The sequence below is a fragment of the Pseudopipra pipra genome, chromosome 3 (genome assembly GCF_036250125.1).
Source record: "Pseudopipra pipra isolate bDixPip1 chromosome 3, bDixPip1.hap1, whole genome shotgun sequence".
Classification (NCBI taxonomy): domain Eukaryota; kingdom Metazoa; phylum Chordata; class Aves; order Passeriformes; family Pipridae; genus Pseudopipra; species Pseudopipra pipra.
The window spans coordinates 40032341-40060307 of record NC_087551.1 but is presented as its reverse complement, the minus strand read 5'-3'; the positions used below and the strand labels follow the sequence as shown (position 1 = coordinate 40060307).

Sequence of the window (27967 nt, the reverse complement as noted above, 5' to 3'; positions counted from 1 at the left end):
TGTAGCAGCGCCCAATACCGAGGGAATACAGCTGCTCGGGAGTTCCCCATGGCAGGTGCTGCTGTCGCTCACCTCCTTCTCAATCGCTGCCTCCCGGGAGAGCGCCCCAGGCTCGGAGCAATCTCTCACTCGGTATCAGTTCACCGGCGCTGCAGGGCTTTGCCCACCGCGCGCTGCTTTACAACACGGCGGCGCTTCCTTGGGGGAATTTCTCTTCCTCTTCACCGCCCAGCGCTAGTCTGCGGTCACTCGCGGGCTGGGCCGGCGGCATCCACCGGCGGTGGCCTCTCCTCCCGGCACCGCCCAGTCAGGGCTCCTGCAGCATTCTGGGAACTGTAGTCCAGGGACAGCAAACCCGCGGAGCGGGGCCGCCTTGACGAACTGCGTTACCCAGGAAGCTTCGCGGCGGCCACGCCCTGCTGCTGTTTGCCCCTGAAGGCGTTGACTCGAGAGGGGCAGAAGGCGGGGGTGGGCCAATAGCGGGCCGAGGTAGGGCGACCCTGTGGGCTCGGGGCCAATGGGAGCGCACCAGTAGCCCGGGCGGGGCGGGGTGGCTGTTGCCGGGCGGCTCCGGGCGGAAGTGGGGCAGCCGGGCGGAGCGGGCGTGTGTGCGGGTCGGCCCGGGCTGCGCCTCCTGCCCGTGCGTGAGCTGCGCCCCGAGCCTCGGGGCCCGTGGGCTGGGAGCGGCACCAAAGAGGCTGCTCTGGGATGGGGGAATGGAACGGGATGGGATGTGGGAGCGGTAGCGCCGGGAGGGAGAAGAGCAGCTCAGGGTACGGGGCTTTGTAAAGCAGCGACTTGCGCGTGTGTTAAGGGCGTCGCTTCTATCCCTGCAGGTCCACGAGAACCCGGACTGCAGGTGTCCCGGGATGACCGCCTGGGTGCCTCCCGATGCGCTGGGTCGGAGGGTCTCGTGTGGCACCGACTACGGGACTGTGCGCTATATGGGCAGCGTGGCTCGTACATCAGGTAAAGGTCACAGAAGCAACTATCTTTACATCTAATGGCTGTTCTCAAAGTTCTATCTATGTGCTTCTTTAAAAACCATTGTCAAGCAGAATGAAAACGTTGTCAAGTAGAATGTTGTCTTTTCCTCGTTGTTCTTGTGTAAATATGGCAACTTCTGGATAAGTTGCTGGGGTTTTTTTAGAAGTTAAGAGTTGTCAAAAGGAGTGTAAGAAGTACTTTGGGCTGAGGTTGGTTATGTTTTTTTCTTACAGCAGAAAGGTCTCAGTGCCTTCTTTTTTCCATTAGTTTTCACAAACAGTGCTGGCATAGTCAGGGAAGGTGAGAGAGAGGCAGGAGGATAGGGGTCCTCCTTTGATAACATATTGTTTTGGGTTTGTAGGACAAGGCTTTGATGGAGGGGGGGCTACAAGGGTGGCTTCTGTGAGAAGCTGCTGGAAGCTTCCTCCATGTCCAACAGAGCCAATGCCAGCCAGCTCCAAGATGGACCTGCATCTGGCCAAGGCCGAGCCCATCAGCAATGGTAGTAACACCTCTGAGATAACATGTTTAAGAAGGGAAAGGAAAAAAACATCATTGTGCAGCAGTAATTATGGCCAGAGAAGAGAGGAGTGTGAATATGTGAGAGGAACAACTATGCAGACACCAAGAGCAGTGAAGAAAGAGGGGGAGAAGGTGCTCCAGACTCAGCCAGAGTTGAGATTTTCCTGCAGCCCATGGAGGTCAACAGGGGTGCAGAGATCCACCTGCAGCCCATGGAGGAGATGCATGCTGGAGCAGGTGGATGCCTGAAAGAAAGTGGTGACCCCATGGGAAGGCCATGCGGGAGCAGGTTCCTGGCAGGACATGTGGACCCATGAAGAGAAGAGTCAACACTGAAACAGGTTTCCTGATAGGACTTGCGACCCTATGGGGTACCCACGCTGGAGCAGCCTGTGAAGGACTGCACCTCATGAAAAAAGGGTTCCACACTGGGGCAGTTCGTGAGGAACTGTACTGTAGCCTGTGGGAAGGACTCATATTGGGAAAGTTTGTGGAGTACTGGCTGCCATGGGAGGGACTCCACATTGGATCAGGGAAAGGACTCCTCTCCCTGAGGAGGAAGCAGTGGCAGAAACGACCCGTGATGAGCTGGCTATAACCTCCATTCCCTGTCTCCCTGCGCTGCTGAGGGGAAGGATGTAGAGCTTAGGAAGGAGGGAGGGTTGGGGGAGGCAGGTGTTAAGATTTGCCTTACTTCTCATCATCCTACTCCGATTGGTAATAAATTCAATTAATTATCCCAAGTTGAGTCTATTTTGCCTGTGACGGCAATCAGTGAGTGATCTCTCCCTGTCCTTGTCTCAACTTGTGAGCCTTTCATTATATTTTTTTCTCCCCTGTCCAGTTGAGGAGGGGAGTGACACAGTAGCTTTGCTGAGCACCTGGTATCCAGCCCAGGTCAAATTTATGGAGCTTGTGGAAAGATCTGGCCAGTCTGACAGTGAGAGTCAGATGACAACATGTCATCTTCGAAAAATTGTGGTGACTGGATGGGGAGATTGCTGGTGCCTGGAAGAAGACCAGCCTTGCATACAGCTCTAAAAGAGGCAAGAAGGATGACCAGGGAGCTGTAGACTCATCAGCTTCTATTTCTGGAAAGACCATGTAGCATGTTCCCTTGAAGTCCATTTCCAGGCCTATGAAGGAGAAGATGGTAGTTGGGAATATTTAATACTTGTAAAGAAGAATAAGTTGTGTTTGGCAAACCTAATTACCTTCTGTGATTATATGACTGGGAATGTGGACAAAGGGAGAGCAAGGAATGTAGCATTCCTTGACTTTAATAAGTCTCTTAATAGTGTGTCCATAAAGAATCTTATTTGGAAGCTGGAGAAATACAAGCCAGCTTGTATTTCTCCATTCATTGGAGAAATGAATGGACTATTAAAGTGCGTTGAAAGTTGTCAAGCAGAAAAGTGGTAATCGATGACTTGATATCAGGGAATGAGGGAGTACTACAGAAGTAAAGCTGGGGTCTGTATTGATTCATGTATTCATTAGTGTCTCAGGTGATGAACAGTGTTCACCCTCAAATGGCTGCTGTGACACAAGTTAGAATTGCAATCCAGATCAAGCTTTATGAACTTAAGGTTTGAGCCCAAGAGATTCAAGAAAGATAAATTTCCACATGTAGTGTATCAGTATGGACCAGGAAGCACTAGCAACTCACACAGTCTGTTGTAAAGGACTAGGGAGTTAAGTTGGATACTGTCATGAGTATGAGCCAACAGTGAGCTCTTTTGACAAGTAGGATACATGTTGTACTAGGTCACCTTAGAATGGTGAACATGGCTTGCAAACTAAAGGAAGCTGTTATCCCCCTCTGGGGGCAGGGGTTCTTGATAGCATTGCACTTGGAGTAATGTATGTGGTGTGGGACCATCCCAATTCAAGAGGGATGCAGATAAACTTGAGAGGATCTCAAAGATCTCCTCTCTGGAGGAGTCTTGGAGAACTGCCAAGGGGGTCAAGGACACAGACCATACACCTGTGTTGTGAAGAGAGGTTGAGGGATCTGGGCTTGGTTAATGTGGTGAAGAGAAGAAAAAGTGGCATCTAATAGCTTCCTGCAACTATTTGACAGGCAGTCACAAAGATGACAGAGCCTAATTGTTCTTACTAGTATTAGATTATATAATAAAGGACAGTGGCCACAGCAGGGAAATCTTTTTCTACAGAAGTAATGCAGCACTGAAATAGGCTGCCCAGATATGTTGGAATCTTTCTCTCCTTGGAAATTTTCAATATCTGGCTAGGTGAAGACTTACCTAGCTGGCTTGTTTTAGAACTGATGATAATCTCCTGCTTTGAGAGAGAAGGTAACTAAGTGAACTTCAGAGCTTCCTTCCAACCGTGATTTCTATGGATATGATGCCATAAACTTTAAAATGTATCTACCATTTTTTTTTCAGGAATTTGGCTGGGTGTGGAATGGGATGATCCTCAGAGAGGAAAACATGATGGCTGCTACGAAGGGACACAGTACTTTAAGTGCAGGTGAGTTGATTCACAGCTTTGGCATGTCTAGACATTGGCATTGACTAGATGGTCATGGGAAAATGCCCTATTGCAATTTTTAGGGCAAACCCTTCTATCATCAGTTAGGTGTTATTAAAAAGGCCGTAGTTCTGAGTGCAGTGACTAGCTAAGCCATAGAGGCTGTTGCATTGTTATTAATCTGGTTACAAGTATTAGAATATGGTTAATACTTAAAAAATACAAGTTATGTTTTCAGATATATGTAATAAAATGGGATTTTTGGATGTTAGTAATATTACCTTTGGTTGGTTTTAGAACTTCTACATTAGTTAGGAAATTGGTAGTTCCCACTAACCTTCCTTAGGTAATTCCAAAGTGGAATACTGGTCCGTATTAACTGTCTCAAACACAGTCTGAGTTTGGACTTAATGTGACCTGCATTTATCTTGTTAAGGGAAAATACCAAGTTCCTATTAATTATTTGGGTTATATTTGTATCACTCAGGAATTAAGTATGTTCACTGCATATACTACATGCAAAACATAGTGTAGCTGTATGGGGTTTTTAAGTATATACATGAATTACATTTAAGTGTAAAGATTTGAGCACTTAACATTTTTGAAATTGTGGAATACAGGATTCTAGGGTTGACACTTATTGCAGCAAGTTGTTGATTTCCATGTCAGAGGACACTGCAACAGCTAAAACTTTGTGAGTTAAATAGTAACTGGATGAATTCATAAAAGAAAAGTCATCAAGAGCTCTTAAACACTACAGACTGCTAAATCAGTAAATTCCTGAGCATGGAAGTGGTGAAGGATGAGAGAACAAAATCTCTTCTTTAGGAAAATGTGTATAGACTCTTGGTGTTTTAGCAACCATTAGCATGTTTCCAGGAGATGAGATCTCAGTGATCTCAATTCTTGAGGTAAGAATCAACTCTTTGAGTGAAGCTGCATATACCTGTAACAAATGTAAATGTGGTCTTTAAACATGTTCTTAGAATACTTGTTCTTTGTACTCTGCTTTTTTCCGATCAGAAAAAGACCTTCTGGAGTCTAAGAGAATAAATAGTAGTTCTAGCAGTCCACCATGACAAATAGACATAAATTCCAGATTTGTAATTCTGGTACTAATTGTGAAGATATAGGCAAACTTAAGTAAAAAATGGTTACCTTATTTTACCAAAAGGATGCTAAAAAAAACCAGCAAAACCCTCCTACAACTTAAAATGTCACCTCTTTACTACTACTTAGGGAGGGAATAATGTTCCTTTGTCTATGTATATACATGTATAAGAGACATAAAATTTCTATTTTTTTTCCCTAAACCTTATCATGAGTATCCTTTGCCTACAAGCTTACTTTGCTCACTCCCTAAATTCTGATAAGCAGAACCAGTTGATCAAGTAGCTTGTACTGTAAACAAATGCAATGGAAGGACTTTTTAAATTATTTTTAGGGCAATTTTAAAAATAAAGCTTTAAAAAATATATCTTTTAGAGTGACATTTGAAAATAGGACCATAAGAGGAAAATAAAACTGAATTTGAGATTCTCACTACCAGAGGATAAATTTTGTAGTCCTTATCTGAGACAGTAGGTCTGCTTACAGCTATGTGTGATCTTTATAGTAAGTTTTTTTAAAATATGACCTAAACTTTTATATTTCATGGCAGTATATTTATCTGGGTCATACATTATGTGGTGATAATTAAGCTTCTTAAGAATATGAAAACCAAAGAAAAAACAGCCATATTTCAAAATATGCTGACATCATGAGCACATTCATGAACTCTGGATCAGCTAGAAATGGCAATGCATACTCTAGTGACATTTTTGTGGGTTCTTTGTTTTTTAATAACTGAGGAAGCTATTATTTTAGCTGTCAGCTGCAGTAGTCTATGATGTAATTAAAATACATTCTACAGTCCTACGAGAGAAAGGAGGAGTACTCAAGCCTTAAAACAGTGTTAAAATTTGTATACGGCTTTTGAAACATGAGTATGTTTTCAAAGAGGTTCTCATCCCACAGACCCATTCACACAGTTACATGCATGTGCTCTCCTGGGAGATGTGGGCTACAAGCACATGCTCCTCCCCTGGGAATGCCAGTGCCTTAGCTACACACAGCTCCTGTGGGAGACATGGGTGCTCCAGCTTCCATATTCCTGTGCTGCTTCCTGACATCTATTAACACGTATATTGGTAGAAAGCACCTCTGAGGTCACATGTGCACACTGAGATGTGGAGCACATACGTTGCTCCTCACAATGTCTGTCCTTGCTGGGCACAGGCTCACCTCATCATCTGATCAGGAGGCAACTCTGACTGGCCAAGGCAAAAATGTGCTGCTGGTGGGGTGACTTTTGGTAGTGTCAAACCAGGTTTTGCCTGCTGCTCTGGTACTCTCTTCTTTCTCCCCACAGTTATTGGTGTTCAGGCTTCTTTTATGCTTCCCATCAAGTGGAGTGTCCTCTCACCCCTCTATTAGTCTGGCAGAGGGGTCACCTTCCTCACTAGCCCTCCTCTCAGTCAGTTTTGGGTATTCCATTTAAACATAGCGTCTACACAGGCACTGCTATTTTAGCAGCTGATTTTATCCATGCCATTTTGCTGAGAGAGATGTGTAGATTTCCCAGCAGTAGATGAACATACTTTTCTGCTTACGTGACAAGATAGGTGTAACATTCTGCTGTATCACACATTTAGAGTACTTTGAGTCATAATTCTCTCCCTACTAGAGAATGTTTTGTTCTTCCTATATCACTTCCCAGAGGAATCCTGATATTTCAGCAGATCCTGGAGCTAGAAGTATTGACCATATTGAATTGTAATCTACTTCCCCAGATTTGACTTTGACAGCAGGCCAGAGAAATGGAGGAAAATATAGTAAAACTTGTTTCTGTGATGTTTCCAGGTTGGCAGAATTGCAATTGCTGCTCAGATCTTTATGGCCTTTTTTTCACCTTTGTGTTACTAAGTTTTCTTCTGGTAGTAACTTTGACTTTTGCATATTTGTGGAGTCCTGAAATGCCTTGGCAAAGGCATTACAGGTTTTCATTTTTTTTCTTCTTCACTTCTTCACTTATAAAACATGAGTTTTATAAGAGTTTATAAGTATAGAGAGCAGTTGTGACCAAGTGTATGTTGCTGTTTCCATGAATTTTATGTTCCTGCCCAACAGAATCATAGAATTTTTTAGCTTGGAGAAGACCTTTAAGATCATCAAGTCTATCAACTTGGCCACCATGTTCACCATTAAACCATGTCCTCAAGTGCCATAACCACATGTTCTTTGAACAGTTCCAGGGATGATGACTCCACCATTTCACTGGGCAGTCTGTTCCAATACTTTATGACCCTTTCTGCAAAGACATTTTTCCTAATATCCCATCTCAACCTCCTTGCCGACACTATTGCTGATACAGGCCAGGATGCCATTGGCCTTCTTGGCCACCTGGGCACACTGCTGGCTCATGTTCAGCCACTGTCAACCAGCACTCTCAGGTTCTTTTCTACCAGGCTGTGGTGCTGGACAGGGCTATCGTGACCCAAGTGCAGGACCTGGCACTTGGCCTTGTTGAACCTCCTACAATTGGCCTTGGCCCATCAATCCAGCCTGTCCAGATCCCTCTGCAGAGCCTTCTGACCTTCCAGCAAATCAATACTTTCATCCAACTTGGTGTCATCTATGAACTTGCTGAGGGTGCACTCAATTCCCTCGTCCAGATCATCGATGAAGATATTAAACAGAACAACACTGAGCCCTGGGGAACCCCAGTAGTGACCGATCAACAGCTGGATGTGCCCCCATTCACTGCCATTCTCTGGGCCCAGCCAGCCAGCCAGTTTTCTACCCAACAGAGAGTACACCCATCCACACCATGGGAAGCCTGTTTCACCAGGAGAATGTGAGAAATGGTGTCAAAGGCTTTACCAAAGTCTAGGTAGACAACATCCACAGCCTTTCCCTCATCCCCTTGTGGGTTACCTGGTCACAGAGGTAGATCAGGTTGGTCAAGCAGGACCTGCCTTTTGTAAATTCCCACTGCCTGGACCTGATCCTCTGGTTGTCCTGTACATGTTGCATGATGTCACTGAAGATGATCTATCTGCTCCATGAAAGAAGAAGATCTGTTTATATTAAATTAGGCTGTTTTTCCTTCAAGAATGACAGATTGATCTTCAGGAATATCTGCTTAGAGCACAAACAAACTCTTCAAATATGGGAAAGATGTCAATAACATTTTAGTGTCTATGAAGAAAAAGTGATTGCCATTTAGCAAAGGGAGAATGCATTCCCAAGATTCTTTTTAGCCTGAAAAGGTTTCAGTTAGGAAGCTTTGACTGTTTCCCTGTGTGTCACTGTATCCATCAGAGACTTCTGCTCTCTGCTGCCAGTAGAACTGTGTTGAAGCAAAACTGTTGTCTCTAACCATTGTTCAAACAGGTCCTGTGCACCAGCAGAACATTAAGATAGCGTCTGGAACTGCAGATGTCTCTTTGTCTTTCCTTGTTTTGTGAAAGCTCCAACTCAGCTTTCATGTCTGTTTAAGGTAAACTTGCAAGAACTTGAAGTTCTTGCTGACGTTTGCAAAGCTTCTGCTGTTCTGTCAGGAATTTGATACACCATAGCACGTGTTACTTATAAGTGTTATTGGATGCCACAGCCTGTTCTAAAACTTGAAGGGTTTACTTTACTGCAGTGTGTAGATCGTTCTAAAAGAAGTCTGGTCCGTTGAGTGCTTCCCCTAGAAGGAAGAGATCTGTTCAGAGCCTATCTAGAAAAGATGTGCATGAATTCAAGCAGCTACATTTTATGACACCTTATGAGCCTGGTAGTGTATTTGCTCTGGTCATGATGATAATTGCCTGGAGATAATCATTGCAAAACAGTCGGTACTGGGCAAAGAAGCCCTTTGATCCACATTTACTGCCAGGCTGATAAAGCTGAGATCTCCTTGGCTCAGAATCTCGCTTCTGCAGTCACACAGCTCAAGTCTGTAACTGTTACGGTTTATGTACTCCTGCATTACTCTTCAGGTACCGAGAGGTGTGTGTGTGTGACATTTCCCTAGCATATGAAGAACCATCATGTACCTGTAATGATGAGCAGTGCCACCACTTAATTTTCCATTAGCAAAGAATGATGCCGAGTTTCCTCTTTATTCAGTGAAAGCCGACAGCTAACCCAAATTCTAATGAATATATTTGAAGTGCCCTGGGCACATCACCAGATGGGCTGTAATGCTTCAGGCTACTGGATCATGAGTAGGAAGTGTCCTACAAGATGACTTCTGAGACTGTGATCAACCTCTCCATTTTAAAAGTCAGTAGGAAGTGTCAGTATTAACCAGAGCCAGCTGGTTGCCAGAGCCCCACTTGGGCAAATGCCTTATTTTCTGCTTAGTGAAATTGGGCCATATCTTCTACCACTTCATTTCCATACAGTATTTTGTCCTGGCTGCAAGAGATTTTACATACGTGGGAGCAAAATCCCTGTTCTTGGACTTCTGAGAGTTCAGCTTAAGTCAGGTTGATCAGTAGTCCACAGGTTCTTCCATTTCGTGATATGCAATGCAGGATGACTCTTTGGATTAGGGTTTATCTGTTTAGTCCCCAGTTACAGAGACTGCTTGCTAATAGGTGTGCATTTTCATTAGTCCAAGTGCTGTACATTATTTGTTTGATATGTACATATTGCTTGTACAGTTCATATGCCCTAGTGTGAAAGTTAATGCAGGCAGTGTATTTCAGGGAAAATGAATTACAGTGATCTCTCTCCTTGAATCCACAATCATTTTGTCTGAAAGTATGTTCCTATTGCAGTCCCTTTTCCTGTCCTTCATGACAGTTCCTGAAAAGGTAGATCAAATTAATAGAATGGAACTGAAAAAGAAACTCAGGCTGTGAAATGGTATTAAATATATGTTAGATAATATATAAAAGCATGCGTCGTACTTTGAAGCGGTAGCAACAGGAGAGAGAAACCCTATGATCTTGTGATCAAAACAAAAATAGAAGAGTCTTGAGAGATAAATACACTATAATTTTCCTTTAAATAAAAGGGGCAAGGTAGCTAGTTTCCTTTGTGGTTTTTTTTTCCTAGGGATAGAACTCACTCCTGCAAAGACAATGAGGAAGGAGATGCCAATAGAAGTGGTGACCTGAGAGGACAGAAATGGGCTAAGGAATGGGTATGGTGATAGAGAGACCCAAAGGGGCTTGGCTATGCAGAGATAAATGGCACAACAGGAAGATGTCTGCGGGCTATCTAGATTAGCTCTGGTGAGAGGGCTGAGGAGAGCAGAGGGAAGAAAGTAGCAGAACTATTGAGTGCATGAGATGGTGATGACAAAATGGAGAGAGTCAAGGTGATAGGAAAATGGACATACAGCAGGACCTACAGTGAATTACAGATAGACAAGAGTACGAGGTTTTTTTCCAGAGCCCCAGGTAGAATCCTGAAGCTGTTTGACTTAATTAAATGCAAAGTGATATACTTTGCAAATAAGAGATGTTATAGTTAAGGTGGTGAAATTGTAATTTACTGTTTTAAGAAGTCATATTAAGAAAGAGTCACATAACATTTAAACCAGTCACATGTTTGCAAGCTATGAAGAATTTCAAAAGGAAAATTCTTAAGAGAAGGTTACTGGATTAAAAATGTAGAGTATTGAAAATGCTTATTGAAAGTGAGAAGTACCTACCAGATTTACATTCTCTACAAGTTTGCCTTTCTGCTTGTTTGGTAGTCATTCCACTCTGAACTCAGTCACTGCAAAACTAGACTGGAAATATTTTGAATGTAAATAATATGTACTTTCTACCCAGATCTTTCTTTAGGATATGAGAGTACTTCTATAAGTATTAGAAATGTTAATGAATGAAACTAGCACTGGAAATTTCCAGTACTGATTTTTTACGAAAAGAAGTGAATATATGGTGCCCAAGCTGTTCCATCTACTTGTAATAGGTCCGTAGGATTCACGGTCTCTGTAAGAGACTTTTGAACTTTGTAGCATTATGTATTGCTAATTAGCCACTTGATGTTTACATGCTGTTTTGAGAAGTTTTATTCACATAAGTGACAGGTAATCATAGCTACCAACTTTTTTCCTGCTGTTTGCAGGCTGATCCTCCTATGAAATCTTCCATCTGCTCTGTGATACCATTTCTATAACTTGTCTCTGCTACTTCATCCTGGATAATGTGTTTCCTTGCTAACTTTGATAGAAAATATCAATGCAATTGCATGGCAAGAAATTGTCATGCACCAAAGTTTTTTCAGTGCTCAAGAAAAACCAAGAAACTTCATAGAACTGTGTAGAACATACATTATTAGCTGGATATTTCTGTTGAATATTCAGTTTCAAAATTGTTACCAAGTTAGTATCAGAAATTTTAAAAGTTTGAGTTTGTATAAGAGTTCTAAGTGCTACAATTTGCATCTTGTGTCATTTGTGTGGATGGAAGGACAAGGTTGCTTTCTCTTAGAATTACAAGGGAATTATGCAAGTCAAATATGATGTAGCAATGACTATCCTGAGTATTCCTGTGGGCCTTAGGCTGTGATAAGACTCCAGACACATTTGTTGTATGATTTAGATAACTTGTGTCTATCCATAGGTAGAAACTTAATTTTCTAACGAAACTGAGTTCATAATGAGTTTGAAAACAAAAGACCAGTTATTTTTAATAATGGCACTGACACTGTGCCATTTTAATTAATGCCACTAATTTTGATGTGTCAATACCTTTGGAGAACTGGTGCCTCAGTTCTCATGGCATCTCACAATGTGAACTCTTCTGTCAAATACTATAAAAGATACTTTGAAAGTCTTAGCTGGTCTCACTGAGTGGGAACAGTGATGTTTAAAATTAGCCTGCAGAATTGCCTTTTGACTGCTTTCGTTCACAGTATTTTTTTTTGAAAAAGTAATAATTAGTACTTTTGAGGCTAGTCGTTGTTACTACAACTTTTCATATTTCAGCTTTTCCTGGCTCCTCTGTTCTAGGCATCCTAAAGGAGGATCATTTATCCGGCCAAACAAGGCAAATTTTGGAGTAGATTTTCTTACTGCAGTAAAGGATCGGTACGGATTGAATGATAAGCAAGATGTTCAATGTGGGACAGAGAATACAGTAGTATTTGGAACGAAGACTGTGGAATTCGTTGGCATGGATTCTGTTGCAGAACAGCAAAGGCAAGTGTAATATATGAAAATCTAAGATACATTATTAGTGATTGATAGTCAAGTAGTATTTCAACTGAAAGGAAAGGAAGCTGACTGCCATGCATATAATATTGTCATATGTCTAAAAGTAAGCCAAACTACACTATGGTGGAAGAGACAAGAAATCTTCCTATTGTGGCTTCATAATTTACAGGTTTTACAGATAGGAACTGGGATTATATCATGCTTGAGTACTCACAATCCTCATTTTGATTTCATAAAGTAGAAGGCGAAGATATCTGGGGAGGAATGACAGATATCATGATATTGGCAATTATCATACACACATGTGGTCCTTTTAAAATAGATGTATTTAAATGTTTTCTTAATATTATACAGTATTATTTAATCTTTGTTTACTCGTATCTCTAATGACTTTGTAACTAAGAAAGGGAAGGCAGAAAGTCACTGTACTGCTAGTGAAGAACTCTTTCAGTCACTTCATGTTGCTTTCATGTACCTGGAAGAGTAAGAAAGGAAGTAACTTAATGACGTGTAGTAAATTGCAGTTTTAATGGCCTCTAGCAGTAGAGATGTATTAGTTCAGTAGGTGGCAGTCTAATTCTGAGCTGATATTCCACAATTATTCTCCCTTTGTCTCCCAGAACATACTAAGCAGTCAAAAATACATTTTTTTAAAATTATTTGCTAAGTGTAACAAAGGATGCACAAATTACTCAGAACCTCTTGGAAAAAATATTGCAAGAAACCTGTTTAACTTGGAACCTCTAATTAAATTCCAATTTGCATAGCTATATTTAACCTGTTTTATCACTCTTTTTTTCAGTTGGATAAGGGTTTTTGGGGGGAGTGTGGGGGGGTGGGAATTGTGGTTCAACCAGACCTATTTTGTAGTAGCAATGTCAAGGCAAAAAACACAGATGTTCAAGTAAGAATGACACTGCAATGTAGCAATCTCCACAATGCTAATTCCAAAGGAGAGGGTATGTATAAAAAGGATGTTATTTATACAGGTATTTATACACACTTGTTTCTATTTGAAGATTAATTAATAGGATGTTCTTTCTCGTTTAGACAACTGAACAAACTGGTAGATATCTCGGTGCGTGAGTGTGCAGTGAGCCATGCTGGTCAGACAGAGGAAATCAGCAGAACGTGTGCCAGTATCCTTTTTTGCTACATTGCATGATACCACAAGTAAAGTATATACTTTAGCATTCCAAGTGTTCACTTCAATGAATGATACTTGTATCCTTTTATTAAAAAATGATTGAAACTGTAGTTTATGTTTAGAAGTTTAATGCAATAGTTACAGAGTTAAAAAGTCGATGCCTACAGTTTTTGAGAGGAAATGCAAATTGTGGATAAAAATACAAGTATTGTCATAGATTGCTACTGTGACTGAAATTTCAAAAGGCTTCAGCAATTTATTTTTTTTTTAAATTTAACCCTAGAATAGATAACTCCATAAAAGTACAACTGATATGTTCTGTAGATACCAGAGATTTCCAATATATAACAAATAATATGTTCAGTATGCTGTGTGTTGTGACAGTGTTACAGAAATACAGAAAAGGTGTTATTTGTTCATTTGAAAGGACTGGTAAGAGTTCTTGTCAGTATAGAAATTAATCCATTTTAGGATTTGAAAAGTTAAACTATTTTATAAAACTGTAAGCCATGTCCATACCACAAATCAAAATAAAATTTGCTGTAACTGAGCAATAGTATCTCTTAGTCCAAACAAGTGTAATCTATTTATGTTTATTTTATTCAAACCCTAATTCTAATTTCTGAAAAAGGAAGTTCAGATTTGAGATAAGTTTCTTTTTCTTAACATGACATTTCAGATATGAGGCATATAAACCTATCAAAAAATTTGATATCGTCTTGGGAGACAGTAATAGATATTGCTTCTCAAGTTCAGAATCTGGAAACACTTAATGTCAGGTATAAATATTCATATTTGGGTTTCTCTTCCTTTGGGACAGGGACAAAATACAAGAGGCTCAGGGTTTAGCTTTCTAAATATATTTGTACACATCTCTTTTCAAGAAAAGACTAGAACTCTAGGAGTTTAGCATCTATGTAAAACTAAGTTCTGGAGGAGTGTTTGGGACAGATGAATGTTGACTGGAGTTTTGTAAAATTAGAAAGATCAGTTGCCTGAAAAATCCTAACACTTTATCTCTGTTTTTTATTATTGTTGATATATTCTGACTGCCCAGGCAAGTCTTTACTTAGGCCCACTTTTGTTTAAGAATGATGTTTACCAAGTGTCCTGACACTAAACTGAAATATCAATAATGCTTTAACCAAATGTTAAGTATCCCAAACCCCAGCTCCTTTCTGTCCTAAAATGATGCTGATAAGAACTGTGGATCATGGTGACAGATCTAGGGGAAAATCTCTTGTACAGTGATGACACTGGAAAAGGAGGGAGGCTGTTGTTAAATAAAGCTGCAATTCCATCAAAACAAGAAAGAATTCACAAAATAATTTCAAAATAAAGAACATTTCTAGTATACACCTATGCACCGTAACTGGCACATGGCAGAATCATTTTCTGATATGAGCTAACACAATGGATTAAAGTCTGTAAATAGGTAGCAGCCTAAACTACCAGGGTTTTTTATTTATTTTTATAGTTAATATTGCAAAAATGAGGTGTTCCATTTTCTTTGATATTTAGCACTGAACAGCTGTTTGCAACCTGGGTGCTATTTGTAAATCTAATTTTACTAGAGCATATCATGATTTATTGTTATCAGCATGCATGAGAATACAGAGAATTTATTTTAATTCACCTAGAATTTAATTCACCCAGTTTTTCATTATTGAGAAGTGTAGATTAGACTGAATGGTTTTCAGAAGTTATTTGTGAAAAGAAATAGAAAACAAAATGAGATTGATGCTGGAATCTGATGCTTACAACTACAAACTGACACAGTCTGAATTAGTTTTTTATTGTTTTGACCTTCTGTTTGTTTAAAAAAGAAAGACCTTTAGAAGGTAAGTCTGCAACTGATTTTTTTTTTTTGTACATGGAATGTTGGAAGACTAAAAGTGATAAACCATCTACCAGTTCTCTATGTGGAAATTTAACCCATAAGTAAGTATGAATTACACTGAGAGATTTTTATGAGAACAAGCAGGTGGATTAGACCTTAGGTAAGAAATAAAAACTTCTGTTTAGGGGTGAGTAATGAAAAATGATTTGAAGACTGCAGATTTGAGACTCTTTTTTATCTTTTCTTTTTTTTAATTTTTTGTAGTGATACTTTGCTATTGAGAGTGGATTTTACATACTTTTGTTTTACTGGCATCTGGATAGTCATGTAGGCTCTTTATTTTCAGTTGACACTAAGGAGTTAGATTCCAAAGATCTCACTTTGTTTCATTTAATATTAATGAAAAACATCCTTTTCATGTTCAAAACTTAGGGGAAGAAAAGGAGAGAAAGAGCCCACAGATGAATAAATATGCATTCCTGAAGTAGAAAAGTAAACTAGGAAAGAGTATGGTTGAATGTAGCTAGAAGTATATTTTATTATATTTTAAAATCTATGATATCTTGACAGTGATTTTTAAAATTTTTTTGGTATAAACTGTTTTTCTCTTTAGTATGTAATTCCAAACTAGTGACTTAAATAAATGCAATTATTCATTATGCAAATAATTATTCTTTTTATATAGTGAAAACAAAATGAAATTTCCATCTACATCAGCTTCTATATCCAGTGCATTTTCAAATTTGAAGATTCTGGCACTTAATCAAACTGAAATAACATGGACAGAGGTAATAACCTTTCCTGGGTTTGTTTTTATTTAATGTCATTAGGTTTTTGAGGCAACGAAAGCACAATAAACATTTAAGCACTATATTATTCTACTGAAATGTAATCATCCTTAGAAAAGGTGCTGTGGGGTAATTGTATTAGTTATGTAGTTAGTTACATCTGTAAGCTGCCAAGTCAAGATAAAGCAGTTGGAGTATAATTGTCTAAATGAAAACTTTTTGGTTCCTTGTAGCTATTGAAGGTTATCTGTACTTTTATGCGTGCAACAGAACAAAGGCAAATGGAAAGAGAATACATCAATATGACAAGAAATACTTGTTTTGGCATCACTTCGCATCAACAGGAGATTGGCTTAGTATCTTTGCACATACTGATCGTTCTTGAAATACCTGATGCCTGGTTGTGTGCAACACAGAGCACAGAATAAACAAAGCTCTGCCTTTCAGGTGCTGAAACATGCAAACATTTAAATTACTCTCCCCTGATATGATTAAGAATGAAGTCTGGTTGTCAAATATGTTAGCAGTGGGCCTTTTTTCAGAGATGGGGCTTAGGAATTGCATCTAAGTAGTGTCACGTTACTTATAAAGGCTTGTAAGTTCCAGACTATTATTTGGATTTGTCAGGGGCAGTTTTTGTTGTACTACATTGTAAAATGACATGAATTTTCATATTTTGGCTGCCAGTCACTATCCAGTAAAAGTGGGGTTTGAGTAGCAAGAAGCTTCTTCATTCTGCTGTCTTGCAGCAGGGCTTGAAGACAGTCACTGCTATATTTTTGTTTAGTGTCCATTCACTGAGCTCTTAAACCATCCACAGGGTTTATAGTAGGACAGTTGATAATCCTTCCATAACAGTGGCAATATGAAGGGTGAAGTGAATGGAAGAACTAAGTGGCTACAAACACTTTAAATGTCATCTAGTGCTCATCACAGTAAATCAGTGCATTGTACTGTTTATAATGTGAAAGCTGCTGCCAGCAGCTTCCCTCCATCCCAGGTGACCAAAAGGCTGGTTGGAGCCACTGCTGAAGGCAGATTAGACTTCTCTAGGGATAACTAAATTTCAGAGAGAAGCCTCGGGTTAGTCAGAGCAATTTAAAATTATGTAGTTTTTGCATTTTTTGTTGAAACTCTGCTCTAGCTGACGATTCATCATTGCTGTAAAGACATTTTTGGTTCAGAAATCTCTTTTATAAATTTGAAAATTATTCCAATTCATTCCCTTTTAAGCTGGGAGACATAAGCCGGGAGACATAAGCCTGTGCCTAAAAGTGCTGTTTCAGGGTAGTCAAACAAAAGGGAAAAAATAAAGGGAACTACCTGACATTAATACTCTGTGAACAAACCACTTGAAAATGTCAGTGCTTAAGCTCTAAGGAGAGTTACTTGAAAAGTCAAAAATGGAAAATAATAATGAATATAATCCAGGAAAAAGAGAAGATATACACTGATTGTCAATGGGAATATAAGCAAAGTCTAGAAGTCCTAGAAATGTTTTAATTAAAGCTAAAACAATTTAATGGTGAACAGCATTTCAAAATAGCTTACTGTCATATGTAAGAATATATGGCATTCTCCTTAAAAGAGAAGATTTTTTTTTTTGATTTTTTATCTGTTCCTTTGTGTTGAAATATTTTTTACAGTAGAGGGATATGCTTAACTGTTATGCAATTATACATAGCTCCACGTTTACATGCCTTGAACATCAGTTTTCAAAAAAGTTCTTTCATTAGTGTGTTATTTGCATATATCTAAATACATCTGAGATTTCTATATCAGTAAAAGAGCTTATTACTGTATAATTGTTAATTGATTGTTCAAAACATAACATATAATCTTCAAGAAGGAAAAATGTCCTGTAAAATATCCTAAAGTTAGCAACCATTGACTTAGAAATGGAATTTATGCATTTGAGTGTAAAGAATTCATATTTATGGTTCTAAAACCATTTTTTCTTATTCAGGATTTAAATAATGTTATATTTGTCATTCAGTTTTCAAACTAAGATCTTACATTCATAATATAATCTACTATTATACAGGGTAAAAGAAAAATCTGGGTTAGAACAGAAGTGCAGGATCATGTTTCTGACACTAGCAAGTAGCAGGTAGTTGGGAAAAATTCTAGGCAAAGGGTAAGCATATGGTAAGAGCTTCTTGTAATCTGGAATTGTGTGTCTTTATGAGTTTGAGATTATGTATCTCTATTTAATTAACCTTTGTGGATTTGTTGTTTCATGATTTATCTAACTGTATTAAGAACCCATTTGAAAATTTTGCTATCCACATCTTTTAACATTCAACTTAACCCTTTTTGGTTTTTGATATTGCTGCCTAAAAATTTCATGTAATAAGTCCCAATCTTTTATATGGCAGTAAATGAGAACTGAGAACTGAAACTCTGTTTCATAGCTTTGATTTTTGTTTAGCTTCTTTGTACCTTTCCCATTTATATTTTTTGCTTCTTGGGATAAAGAGAGTAAAAATACAGAAGCATTATGGACTTACGGAGACACTTGTTTCCTGTCATCTTTATTTTTTTTTGTAATAGGTCTTGCATTTCCACTTTTCTGTTTTTGATGATCAGTGGCTACTCCACTATTTGTTACAACCTCCCCACCAGCTCTCCACAATAAGCCTCCAATCTTTCCTGAGTGTTAATTCAGTGTCAGATCTGTGAACTTTTGTTTCCGTGACAGCTGAAAATTGGGCGAGTTTCTTAGAATTGTGATGTGACCTGTCATTTGGTTTTGGCAATTTTCTAATCATTTGGTCAATCTATTGAAAAATCTTCTTTTACTTCAGTTTTGTGCAGTTTTTATATTCCATCCATCCATCACAACACAGGATGGTTGTGGAAGAATCCCCCAAAGGTTCTCTGTTGCTGAACATGCATCTCATTTCTCTTGACTCTGCAGGTTTCTTGTCATGCTTCTTCACTACCAGTAGATAACTATTATGGTCTGTCTTGTTGACATAGAGAAACACTATCCACATTAGAGAGATAAAATATTGGTGTTTCCTGCTCTTGCTTTGGAGAAGGAAAAGTCATTTTATCTGAGTTTGTAAGTTTTTGTGTTGCAGATATGGCAGCAGGATGATGTTTCATATTTTTGGGTGTGAAGCAGTTGAACCCTAAGTCATATGCTGTCCTCTTGAAGAGATCTCAGTGTTAACACTTTGTGTTGTAAATATAATGAGACAGTTATATATACATCCAGCTGTATGACTTCATACAGCTCTAATGGCCAAGGACAGTAGACATTTGTAGGAGAATGGGTTAACTATAAACCTAACAAATTTAATTGGATTGTCCAAATCTCTGAACTTCACTTCTTGTAACCTTTGTAACCTCCTGTAAGCTTTAGGTGATTGCACTGTGCATCTTTATGTCTATGTTCTTGCATCTCGAAAACTCTGAATTTGCTAGTCAGTTATGATCACATTTTGAAAAGAAGTGAGGGGCTTAAAAATAATTTATTATGTACAAATTCGCAAATAGGAATGTAGATGGATGAAAGAGCCCTTGTAAGTTTTCTAACCAAGGGACAAGTAGCAGGATGAGCTCACACTTAATTTGACTCTGGAGAATACACACCAGAAGAAACTCACTGAAAAGAATAATTTTCCACATGCAGGCACAAATCCGTAGAAAAACTGTCAATTCCGGTGCTTATGGAGTTCCATGTGCTAAAACTGAACATTTTGACACTTTCACAATTGCATACAAGACTCTGTTTTATGCTGTATACAGAGTTTGTACTGCCATTTCCTCACCTAATCATAGGGAAAACCTGGTCACTCCAGCCCACTGAATGAAATTCACTCCATCTCCAGGTCACACAGCCTCAGCTGCAAGGGCAGCCTCAAGCCTGGCACTGTAAGTCCTGTGACCACAGAAACCTTTTGATATCATCTGTGTCGGTATGTTCAGGCACTGGAGAGCCATCTGGCCAAAAGGGAAGACTAGGAAATCTTTAATAATTGTTTCTCTGTTTTTGAGAACTACAGCTTGTTCTGATCACTTTTAGAGCAAATTTGCATAAAATATAATTTCTAGAATATTTTTTCCCAATTTTTGTATATTAAATAAAGTTTTCCTCTCAGGTTCTTCTCTGTGCTCAAGGATGGCCAGCACTTGAAGAGTTGTACCTTTCTTCTAATAGCATTACAGTTTTGGAAAGGTGAGTAACATAAGTCAGTCAATCATCGGTGAGTGATGTACCACAAAGTTATGTTGTACATAAAGTTACAGTCCTGTAACACATCACTGTGACATAACTGTAAAATAATTGATGCAAACTTCACGTGATGTACTTCAAAACATTTATAAATGTACACAATTATGTGCAGTCAACTATATACTTAGGAAACTAGTGTTTTCATTAGCCGATGACTTTAAATGTTCTGTGTTTCTGTTTGGGGGTTTTTTCCAATATATCAGGCCTGATAATGTCCTGAAGACCCTGAAGTTGTTAGACCTTTCAGACAACCAGTTACTGGATGGAAATCAACTGCATCTAATAGCACATCTCCCCAGGTAGCTGTAAACAAATTTGCTGGAAATACTTTGTCCTGGATATTCATCTCCATAGTCTTTGTTGACTGAAATATGATAGTATTGATGTTGCATGAAAGATTTATGAGATCTTGAAGTAGTGGCATTTTGCCCTCTTGAGGAGAGTAACTGCATTATTTAGCTGAGCTATTTTAATATAATCCTGCTTTGCTGCATAACAACACATTCTTAAGCTGTGTCTTATTAGGTTTTCATTATATACTTACGAAACAAACTATTTTACCACATTTTGCTACTTTGCAGACTTATTATCTTTCACTGAGCACTAAAATGGCATCCATGATTGTAAATAGCCACAAGCTGTTGAAATCAACATTTTATTCATTAAATCCAGGAGCCATTCTGAAAGCTTGAAATTGTTGCACTCACTCACTGAAAATTTTATTCCCTGAACACTGCTGAAATCTGGGTACTGTCTATGAGGCAGTTCCCAAATGCTGTTCATTTGTCAGTGATTATGCACCATGTCAAAAGTTGTAGGCCTTTATTAAAAAAAAAAAAATAGCTAGCATTTCTTTATAAAGAAGACTTCCTGTGCCATGTACAGTGATCACTGTATCTATTAAATTTCAGATTAGAACAGCTAATACTTAGAAACACTGGCATATCTTCTATACACTTTCCTGATGCTGGATTTGGTATGTAAAAAAAGTGATTTATTTATAGTTTTATAATTCGGTTTATTTAAAGTTTTCACTGTTGTCTTGTAATTTACTGTTTTTCCTAGGCTGCAAGACTAAAATGTTCCCTTCACTAAAACGCCTTGCAATAAATGACAATAAAATATCACAGGTACGTTACATTGTGATAGTTTCTCATTTTGTAAAATCATGTATCTTTGTTTAAAAATAACTTGCAGTTCGCTTTTTAAAATTTTGTCTGATTGTAAGATTCTGAGACAACTATTGAATACTTTGATCAACAGAGAGGCGTAATTTAAAAGTGTAAAAACATTTCCTAACATGTCAGTTAAACATGTTTATGGTAGCTAGCCATATCCCTCTGCTACCTCATAATTCTAATGATCTGAAATTCTGACTAGCTCCTTGTTTTGTTTTGTCTTTTTTTAATTAAATGTAGTGCAGTTCTTTCCTCAGGTGAATGAACAGAATCCAAGTACTTGGTTCTGATGATCAAAAGAATATTTTCAGTCATGTTTATTGTACAGGAAAAGTCAATGTTACCGTGCATTATTCTGAAATGATGTTTTTTGTTTCCTCAAAAGACTGTTCCCTTCCATTTCAGTGGTCATCTATCAATGAGCTTGATAAACTGCCAAGTTTGCGGTCTCTGCAGTGTAACAATAACCCTCTCATGGACACAGAGAAGAACCCAGAGACCCTGATACAGCTAATTATTGCCAAGATAAGTCAGTTGGAGGTTTTGAATAACTGTGAGGTATGTGATATTTCAACAAATTGCATGAGTCTGGGGAAAAACATTAAATCACTGCCTGAGGAACTGTCTTCAGTTTCTTTTAAGGTTACTGATTTTTTGCATGCAGGAAAAGTAAAATGCCAATGTTCATCACCCACATCAGTGGGACAGCTGGTAAGGCTACAAGACCAAGCCTTCTTTGTCAATGTTGTTAACTCAGTGGGGACTAGGATAAGGTGGGTCAATGGAGTTTTTTTTCAAGTGCCTGTGTTGTTTGTATTATTGAAGTTGCAGGACTGTTAACAAAAACCATACTCTTAAAAAAAAAAAAAGAGCAGCATAGTTGGATCTGTTTCAGTGACAGTAATACCAACATTTGCTTTCCACAGTAGGAAAATATCATTATCTAAACCAAGTCAAATTTTCAGCAAATATCATAAAGAAGAGCAGAAGCAGTGTCTAACCCATAACTACAAAAAACATCCTTGTGTCATCATATACAGCAACATCTTTGCTTAGATGTTCACTTATGGCTCAGTCAGTGCACAGACTTAGGGGTTGTAGGATTCGTAACGGCTCTAAAATGTACTGAATATATGGATCAGTCAGTGTTTGGAGATACGGTTTGTAAGATTCTTGGTATCATTAAACACACTGAACACCAAGTAATACCAAGGAGTCAGTGTCATTAATTTGATTTTATTCTCTGGAAAGTTATACAATTACATTATGTGCCATTCCTGTGTCAGTACAGATCCTTCCTGCTGAAAGAAGAGGAGCAGAGCTTGATTATCGCAAAATATTTGGAAATGACTGGTTAGAAGCTGGTGGGCATTGGGACCCAGAGAAAAACAAACCAAGCGAAGAATTTCTTGCTGCCCATCCCAGATACCCATCACTCTGTCTTAGTAAGTACAAGTACAATAAAAGTAGCATTTCCTCAATTTTGGCACTGTGGCAGCACCGGTTTGGTCTGTCTTCAACTTCTCTTCCCCTTGATGCTTTTTCCATGTGCTGCTACAGCCTTAGGAAAGCCCATGCATTGGCAGGCCTGTGTGTGAGTGGCTTTTGCTCCTGTGGGGCAGCTGCCCAGCACTGCCCAGCACTTCAGGGCACTGTGCCTCAGGAACTTGGGCTCACTGCCTCAGAGATCCCCACACCTGTGAACATCTGCCCCATCACTGTTGGTGAGCACACAGTAGCTCTCTTCCCCTGTGGCTTTTTTAAAGTGAGAATGTTAAGCAGCACCTCCATGTCCCGAATGCTCTGGCAGTTGATCAAGGCTCATGTCTGCAGCACTGTGTGCTGCAGGACCCCAACACTTTCTGTGCTGAGGGAACTGAGGCAGCAGGTTCATGCCTACTCCTACACCACAGTCCTCTTAGGTCTTCTCTTGTGTTTTAGTCTTGAAGGGTTCACGTGTACATGCGCTTTCCTTCACACAGAATATGGTGCACCTGAAGAAGGAGAACTGAAGGGACGACAGCCTTTGACTCTGAAAAATCAGCTTCTGAGTAAGAGGCCAGAAATGGTCAAAATTGTTCTTTCTGCATTTAGAATATTTTATAAGCTAGTGTTTCCTGGGTGTATATGGAGGACAAAAGGTTCGAAAGGCTTTGAGATGTCACAGAGTTCCAGTTTGTATTTCTGCTTTCCTGAACTGTATCAGTGAGTTTGACTAGATCCCTGCTTTTGTGTACTCTCTATTTCCTCCTCAACCCAAGCCACATGATTTTATTAATTATGACAATAAAGAACAGAGGTCATTGATACTCCATTCTGATGTGTGAATGGCTTCTTTACAGAAAACATCTGAAGTTTTAACCTCAGCTGCACTGTTTTCTGGTATTATCTTTTTTATAACTTGTTAACTTTAGGACAGACAAGAAAAATATGAGTAGCTTTGGTATTTGGGGCTGTCAACATACTTAATCTAGGTTATATCCTGGACTTGCAAAGTCATGTAGCTGTGTTTCCCAGATGACAGAAGAACAGAACCTTTTTTCACTCCATGAGGAAAATAGTATTTTAAGGCATTATATTCTAAGGCATTTAGGCGGAAGACTAAATAGAACAAGGAATCGAATTGGCTATATGTAATATAAACCTTTTTTTAAGGATAAGTCTTTTAATCTCTGTAAAAGAATTGGGTTAATAATGTCCTTAAAATCTATTTGTATGGTGCTTTTGAGGGCCAAAAGCCCGTTTTAAACTGAATAAGCAGTTTCCACTCCACTGCAGGTTATTTAAAAAAAAACAAAATAGAAATTAAGCATTTTTAGGTAAATACTCCTTTTGACCAAAAAAAATCTTAAGCATTAGGGAATCACTTCTAAAATATTTTCCCTAATTTACCAAAGATAAATAAAAACTTGATTATTTTAATAAAATTACTTTAAATTTTTCAGAGAATGACTAAAAGCTATCTTAGCTGCTCAGATGCAGCCTACATCCTAATGTTTTTAGACGATCAGGCTGAGCTAAGGAAAACAATTTGTAATAAAAACAGACTGGAAAGACTGTGCTCCTGCCAGAACAGCCTTATTGTTCTTTCACTAATGCCTCACCGTTCTTCCTTAAGCTTTGACAATTAAGTGTCCTGAGAAACCTGAACAGAAGCCAGTAGAGAAAAAGCTACCAGGTAAGAAATCTTGGCTTGTGTTCAAGCAGTTGTTTTGTAGCTCCTTTTCAAATAACTGTATTAAAGAATGGCAGTTGCCTCGGGCTTTGTCAGCTGCTAAAGACTTTCCTCTGTCATATAAAGAAATGTCAAAGGTAGAAATGGTTTGAAAAAGTCACTGTTCTTCTAGCCTTCATACTTACTTTCAGTCCAGCGTGAAGATTGAAAGTTGATGCTTGTCTTATGACCTCTGCTGCTGGTTTCATCATTAATGTGTCTGAGGCAATTAAAGGCTAATTAACTGGTATGAAATCTGGTGGATGTGTTAACCAAGTAATCAGAATGTGAAGTCCTAAGAGGCAATTATGTAATCTGAGGATCTAGATACTGAGGTCTAGGATGTAATACATTAAATTAGAAATCTAGTTCTATCAAATTTGTATTTTGAAGTTTTAGTGCCTGTAATGAGCCTAGAATGAATAAGACTGTTATAAATCAAGCTGATATTTTGGAAAGATGTGTCAGAATGGAGTCTGAGAGAAAAGACTTAAGCTTTATTCTAAAATAAAAATCACATTTATTATCACAAGTTGCATAAAATCAGATAGATACAGCTTTTACAAAAATGTTTGATAGAAAAATATTTGTCTAAGTACAACATGTGGTATTACAGGAATAACTCGCTATTGCTGTGCCTTTAGATAAAGCTTCAAAAGAAGTGAAAGTTCAACCAAAATATTGAGCATATCTATTGCAAACACAGGTATCGCCTCAGGAACAAACTACATCTACTCATTCAAGATCCATTACAAAAAATATCCCTTACTGTTACTGACTTCATTATATGAACAACTCTGCTGACAATTTGTTTGGGACCAATAATATTACACCATTCCTAAGAATGGCACTAGTTCCACAGTGACATTCACTTACTTGTGCTGGGAAAGCCAATTCCTGGTAATGAAAACTTCAAGGAACAGTTGCCAGATGCAAGTAGTCAGAACCTGACTGGTATGTGTCCCAAAGGTCACTTAGTTTAGCATGGAGAAATACAAACTCAAAAATGGTAAGTTATGAAGCCGTAACACTTTAATTTGGTATATGGGATCAAAGCACTTAAACTGCAGTAGCATATCCTGCTGTATCCATCACAGATTAAAGAATTTTCGATTTGATATTAGCAGTTATGATTTTAGGTACTGAAGATGTTATTGCAGTGTTAGAACTGAAGCAGCAATACAGCCTTTCACTGTTGCTATAAGCAAGTGAAACACTGGTACTTAGCTACAGCTCAGTGGCAGCAGCATTTTTCTAATAACTTTTCTTTCTTTCCCTTGACAGAGTCTATGACTATTCAGAAGGTCAAAGGACTGCTCTATCGCCTATTTAAAATTCCTGGTTCAGAACTGAAACTGTCCTACGAAAGTTCTAAAGTAAGTTAAAAATGGGTAATTCAACAACAAAATACTTCATGCTGCTAAAGGTCAATAGCATGTTCTAAAATACTACCTAAGGAAATTCATTTTACTTCAGGAGGGCAGTCTTCATGCTGTAATTTAGGACCTAATTTCATTCCTGTAATATGACAGATTCTCCCTGACTGCAGTTGCCTGATGTGTATTTGGTTTACATGAAGGGATTTCAGTTTAAGTCTGATAGGGGTTTTTTTTTCTCCTTTCTTATTCTAGCTGGAAGGAAAAGAAGTTGAACTAGACAATGACTTAAAGCCTTTGCAGTTTTACTCAATAGAAAGTGGAGACTGTGTGTTAGTACGGTGGTAAGAAGGGACTCTTGCTAGACTGAAGGAAAAGCCGACACAGGAACTGCAGAAGAGTGACAGAGTGGCCGCAGGCAGAATGGACAGCCTGTGCCTGAACACACCTATGGGCGAATACGAGTTTCACACGTGGCACCAGAGGGCTGTACAACTGTACTTTCAGCTCCTCAGCTCAATCATCAGCCTCCCTGAAAGCATCTGCTCATTTCTCTTACTTGAGAGATACCAAATAGTACTTAAATGCTTTAATTAAATAAAACTCAAGGTAACCCTTCTGCCTTCCCACTGCAGCAGTGAGAATTTGTTTTACTGAACCGAGTACAGGGTTTAATTGTGATCTCTTTGCTTACAAGACAAGATTAGTGCTGCACTGAGAGGCTACTTGCTCTTTGTTTTCACCTACGTCCAGCAACCTTAAAGCAAATGAAACCCAGCAGTAATTTTAGAAGTACCTACACAGCCTTAGACTATTAAAAGTCAAAATCTGACAGACCTTTATTCTACCCTACAGTGTTAACATACCATAGTATAAATAAGTTCTCAGCACACTGCAAGGCAATGCTACTTATTTTATATTCTTTAGTGTGCTGGTCCTCAATCTTACTTTACTTTCCCTTGTGTAACCTCAGATTCATATCTAATAACACAGTGAGTTCTCAGAAATCCCTCCTAAGTTTGCAGTACTTGAAGATTTGGTATAAGCAAACTTTGATACTGTTTTTATCTAAAATGGCAATGGTATAAACAAAGTAAGTGTAAATCCTAACCCCCACTGCTGTCCCATCCCCTGCACAGATGAGGGCAACCCTTTAGACAGCACAGAACCTGCTGCAGCAAGACTTACCGGATGCCCTGGTGCTGAGCACAGCTCTCCACTGGATCCTGGTACTGCTCTATACTGAGTTAAATCAGTAATTCTTTAATTTACAAAAGACAGGCTAGTTGGCATTCTTAAGTGCATTTATTAATTACAAGTAGGTCTTTACCTTTATATAAAAAAGAAATTTTTTTATCTTAAGCATTTTGGTTTTCGTCAGATCAATCTATACTATAGAAAATGAATAGTATCAGTCCACTTCTAGTTATCAAAAGGGATGTGCAAATATTGTTATGCTTAAGTTGAAACCCAACATTAAAAGGTACCTTAATATTTCTTATTGTTCCTGGAATAAATCAAAATGTACACTTTTCCATGATCATTATACACTACCCTGTTTTCCAAGGCAAGTCCATCATCTTTCCTCACATCTACATGGATCTCCACACAGTTCCTTTAATCTCCACAGCTCTTTCAGTTCCTGGGGAGAGTACTGGGGGGAAGACAGCATGCCACTCTCACATGTCTTCTCACACAACCAAAGACCATCCTGTTAGAGAGAGAACCATTTCAATAGTTTTTCTTACAAACGATTTAGTCCCCAGGAATTTTCACTTTCAAGAATCAGGTGTTCTTTGTTTACAGCAACAAACTTTGCACACAAAGGTCCCCAAATGATCTGCTCGACCTAATCAGAGAACCTGAGAGGTAGGGATGGCATCTGCAGGTGGTTTGTGGGGGTTTTGTGGTTTATCTTTGAAATACATCTTCAAATTTTGGTGGTTTTTTTCCTCTGGATTTTAATTCAA

The 27967-nt window shown here is 38.8% G+C and overlaps 2 protein-coding genes across 5 annotated transcripts in view; one reads left to right on the top strand and one right to left on the bottom strand.

Annotated features, from left to right (window-relative positions):
* Positions 1 to 470: 470 nt before the first annotated feature.
* On the top strand, positions 471 to 26626 carry TBCE (tubulin folding cofactor E). 3 transcript variants are annotated; one of them, XM_064648784.1, is made up of 17 exons: positions 471 to 489; positions 837 to 969; positions 3921 to 4005; positions 12008 to 12196; positions 13262 to 13350; positions 14038 to 14137; positions 15884 to 15986; positions 20096 to 20172; positions 20433 to 20528; positions 21141 to 21205; positions 21295 to 21359; positions 21813 to 21965; positions 22699 to 22852; positions 23390 to 23458; positions 24526 to 24585; positions 25906 to 25997; positions 26253 to 26626. In XM_064648784.1, the coding sequence occupies exons 2-17, from the start codon at positions 870 to 872 to the stop codon at positions 26343 to 26345; spliced, it is 1590 nt and encodes a 529-aa protein (XP_064504854.1). In that variant the 5' UTR covers positions 471 to 489; positions 837 to 869; the 3' UTR covers positions 26346 to 26626. The 3 variants fall into 3 exon arrangements, 2 of the variants coding, with proteins under 2 accessions (XP_064504854.1, XP_064504853.1); XM_064648783.1 differs by lacking the exon at positions 471 to 489 and adding an exon at positions 559 to 640; XR_010429107.1 differs by lacking the exons at positions 471 to 489; positions 26253 to 26626 and adding an exon at positions 558 to 640 and having other exon boundaries at positions 23349 to 23458; positions 25906 to 26046.
* B3GALNT2 (beta-1,3-N-acetylgalactosaminyltransferase 2) overlaps positions 25097 to 27967 on the bottom strand; it is a 32139-nt gene continuing 29268 nt past the window's right edge. For both annotated transcript variants that reach the window (XM_064648785.1, XM_064648787.1), the window contains exon 12: positions 25097 to 27708. In XM_064648785.1, coding sequence (XP_064504855.1) covers positions 27574 to 27708 — 135 coding nt within the window. In that variant the 3' untranslated portion in view covers positions 25097 to 27573. The remainder of the gene's footprint in view (positions 27709 to 27967) is intronic.

Coding starts and splice junctions, on each gene's coding strand:
- TBCE (XM_064648784.1), top strand. CDS start 870: ATGACCGCCTGGGTGCCTCCCGATGCGCTGGGTCGGAGGGTCTCGTGT. Junction 21,360..21,812: donor ATGACAATAAAATATCACAG/GTACGTTACATT, acceptor CTTCCATTTCAG/TGGTCATCTATCAATGAGCT. Junction 25,998..26,252: donor TGTCCTACGAAAGTTCTAAA/GTAAGTTAAAAA, acceptor TTCTTATTCTAG/CTGGAAGGAAAAGAAGTTGA.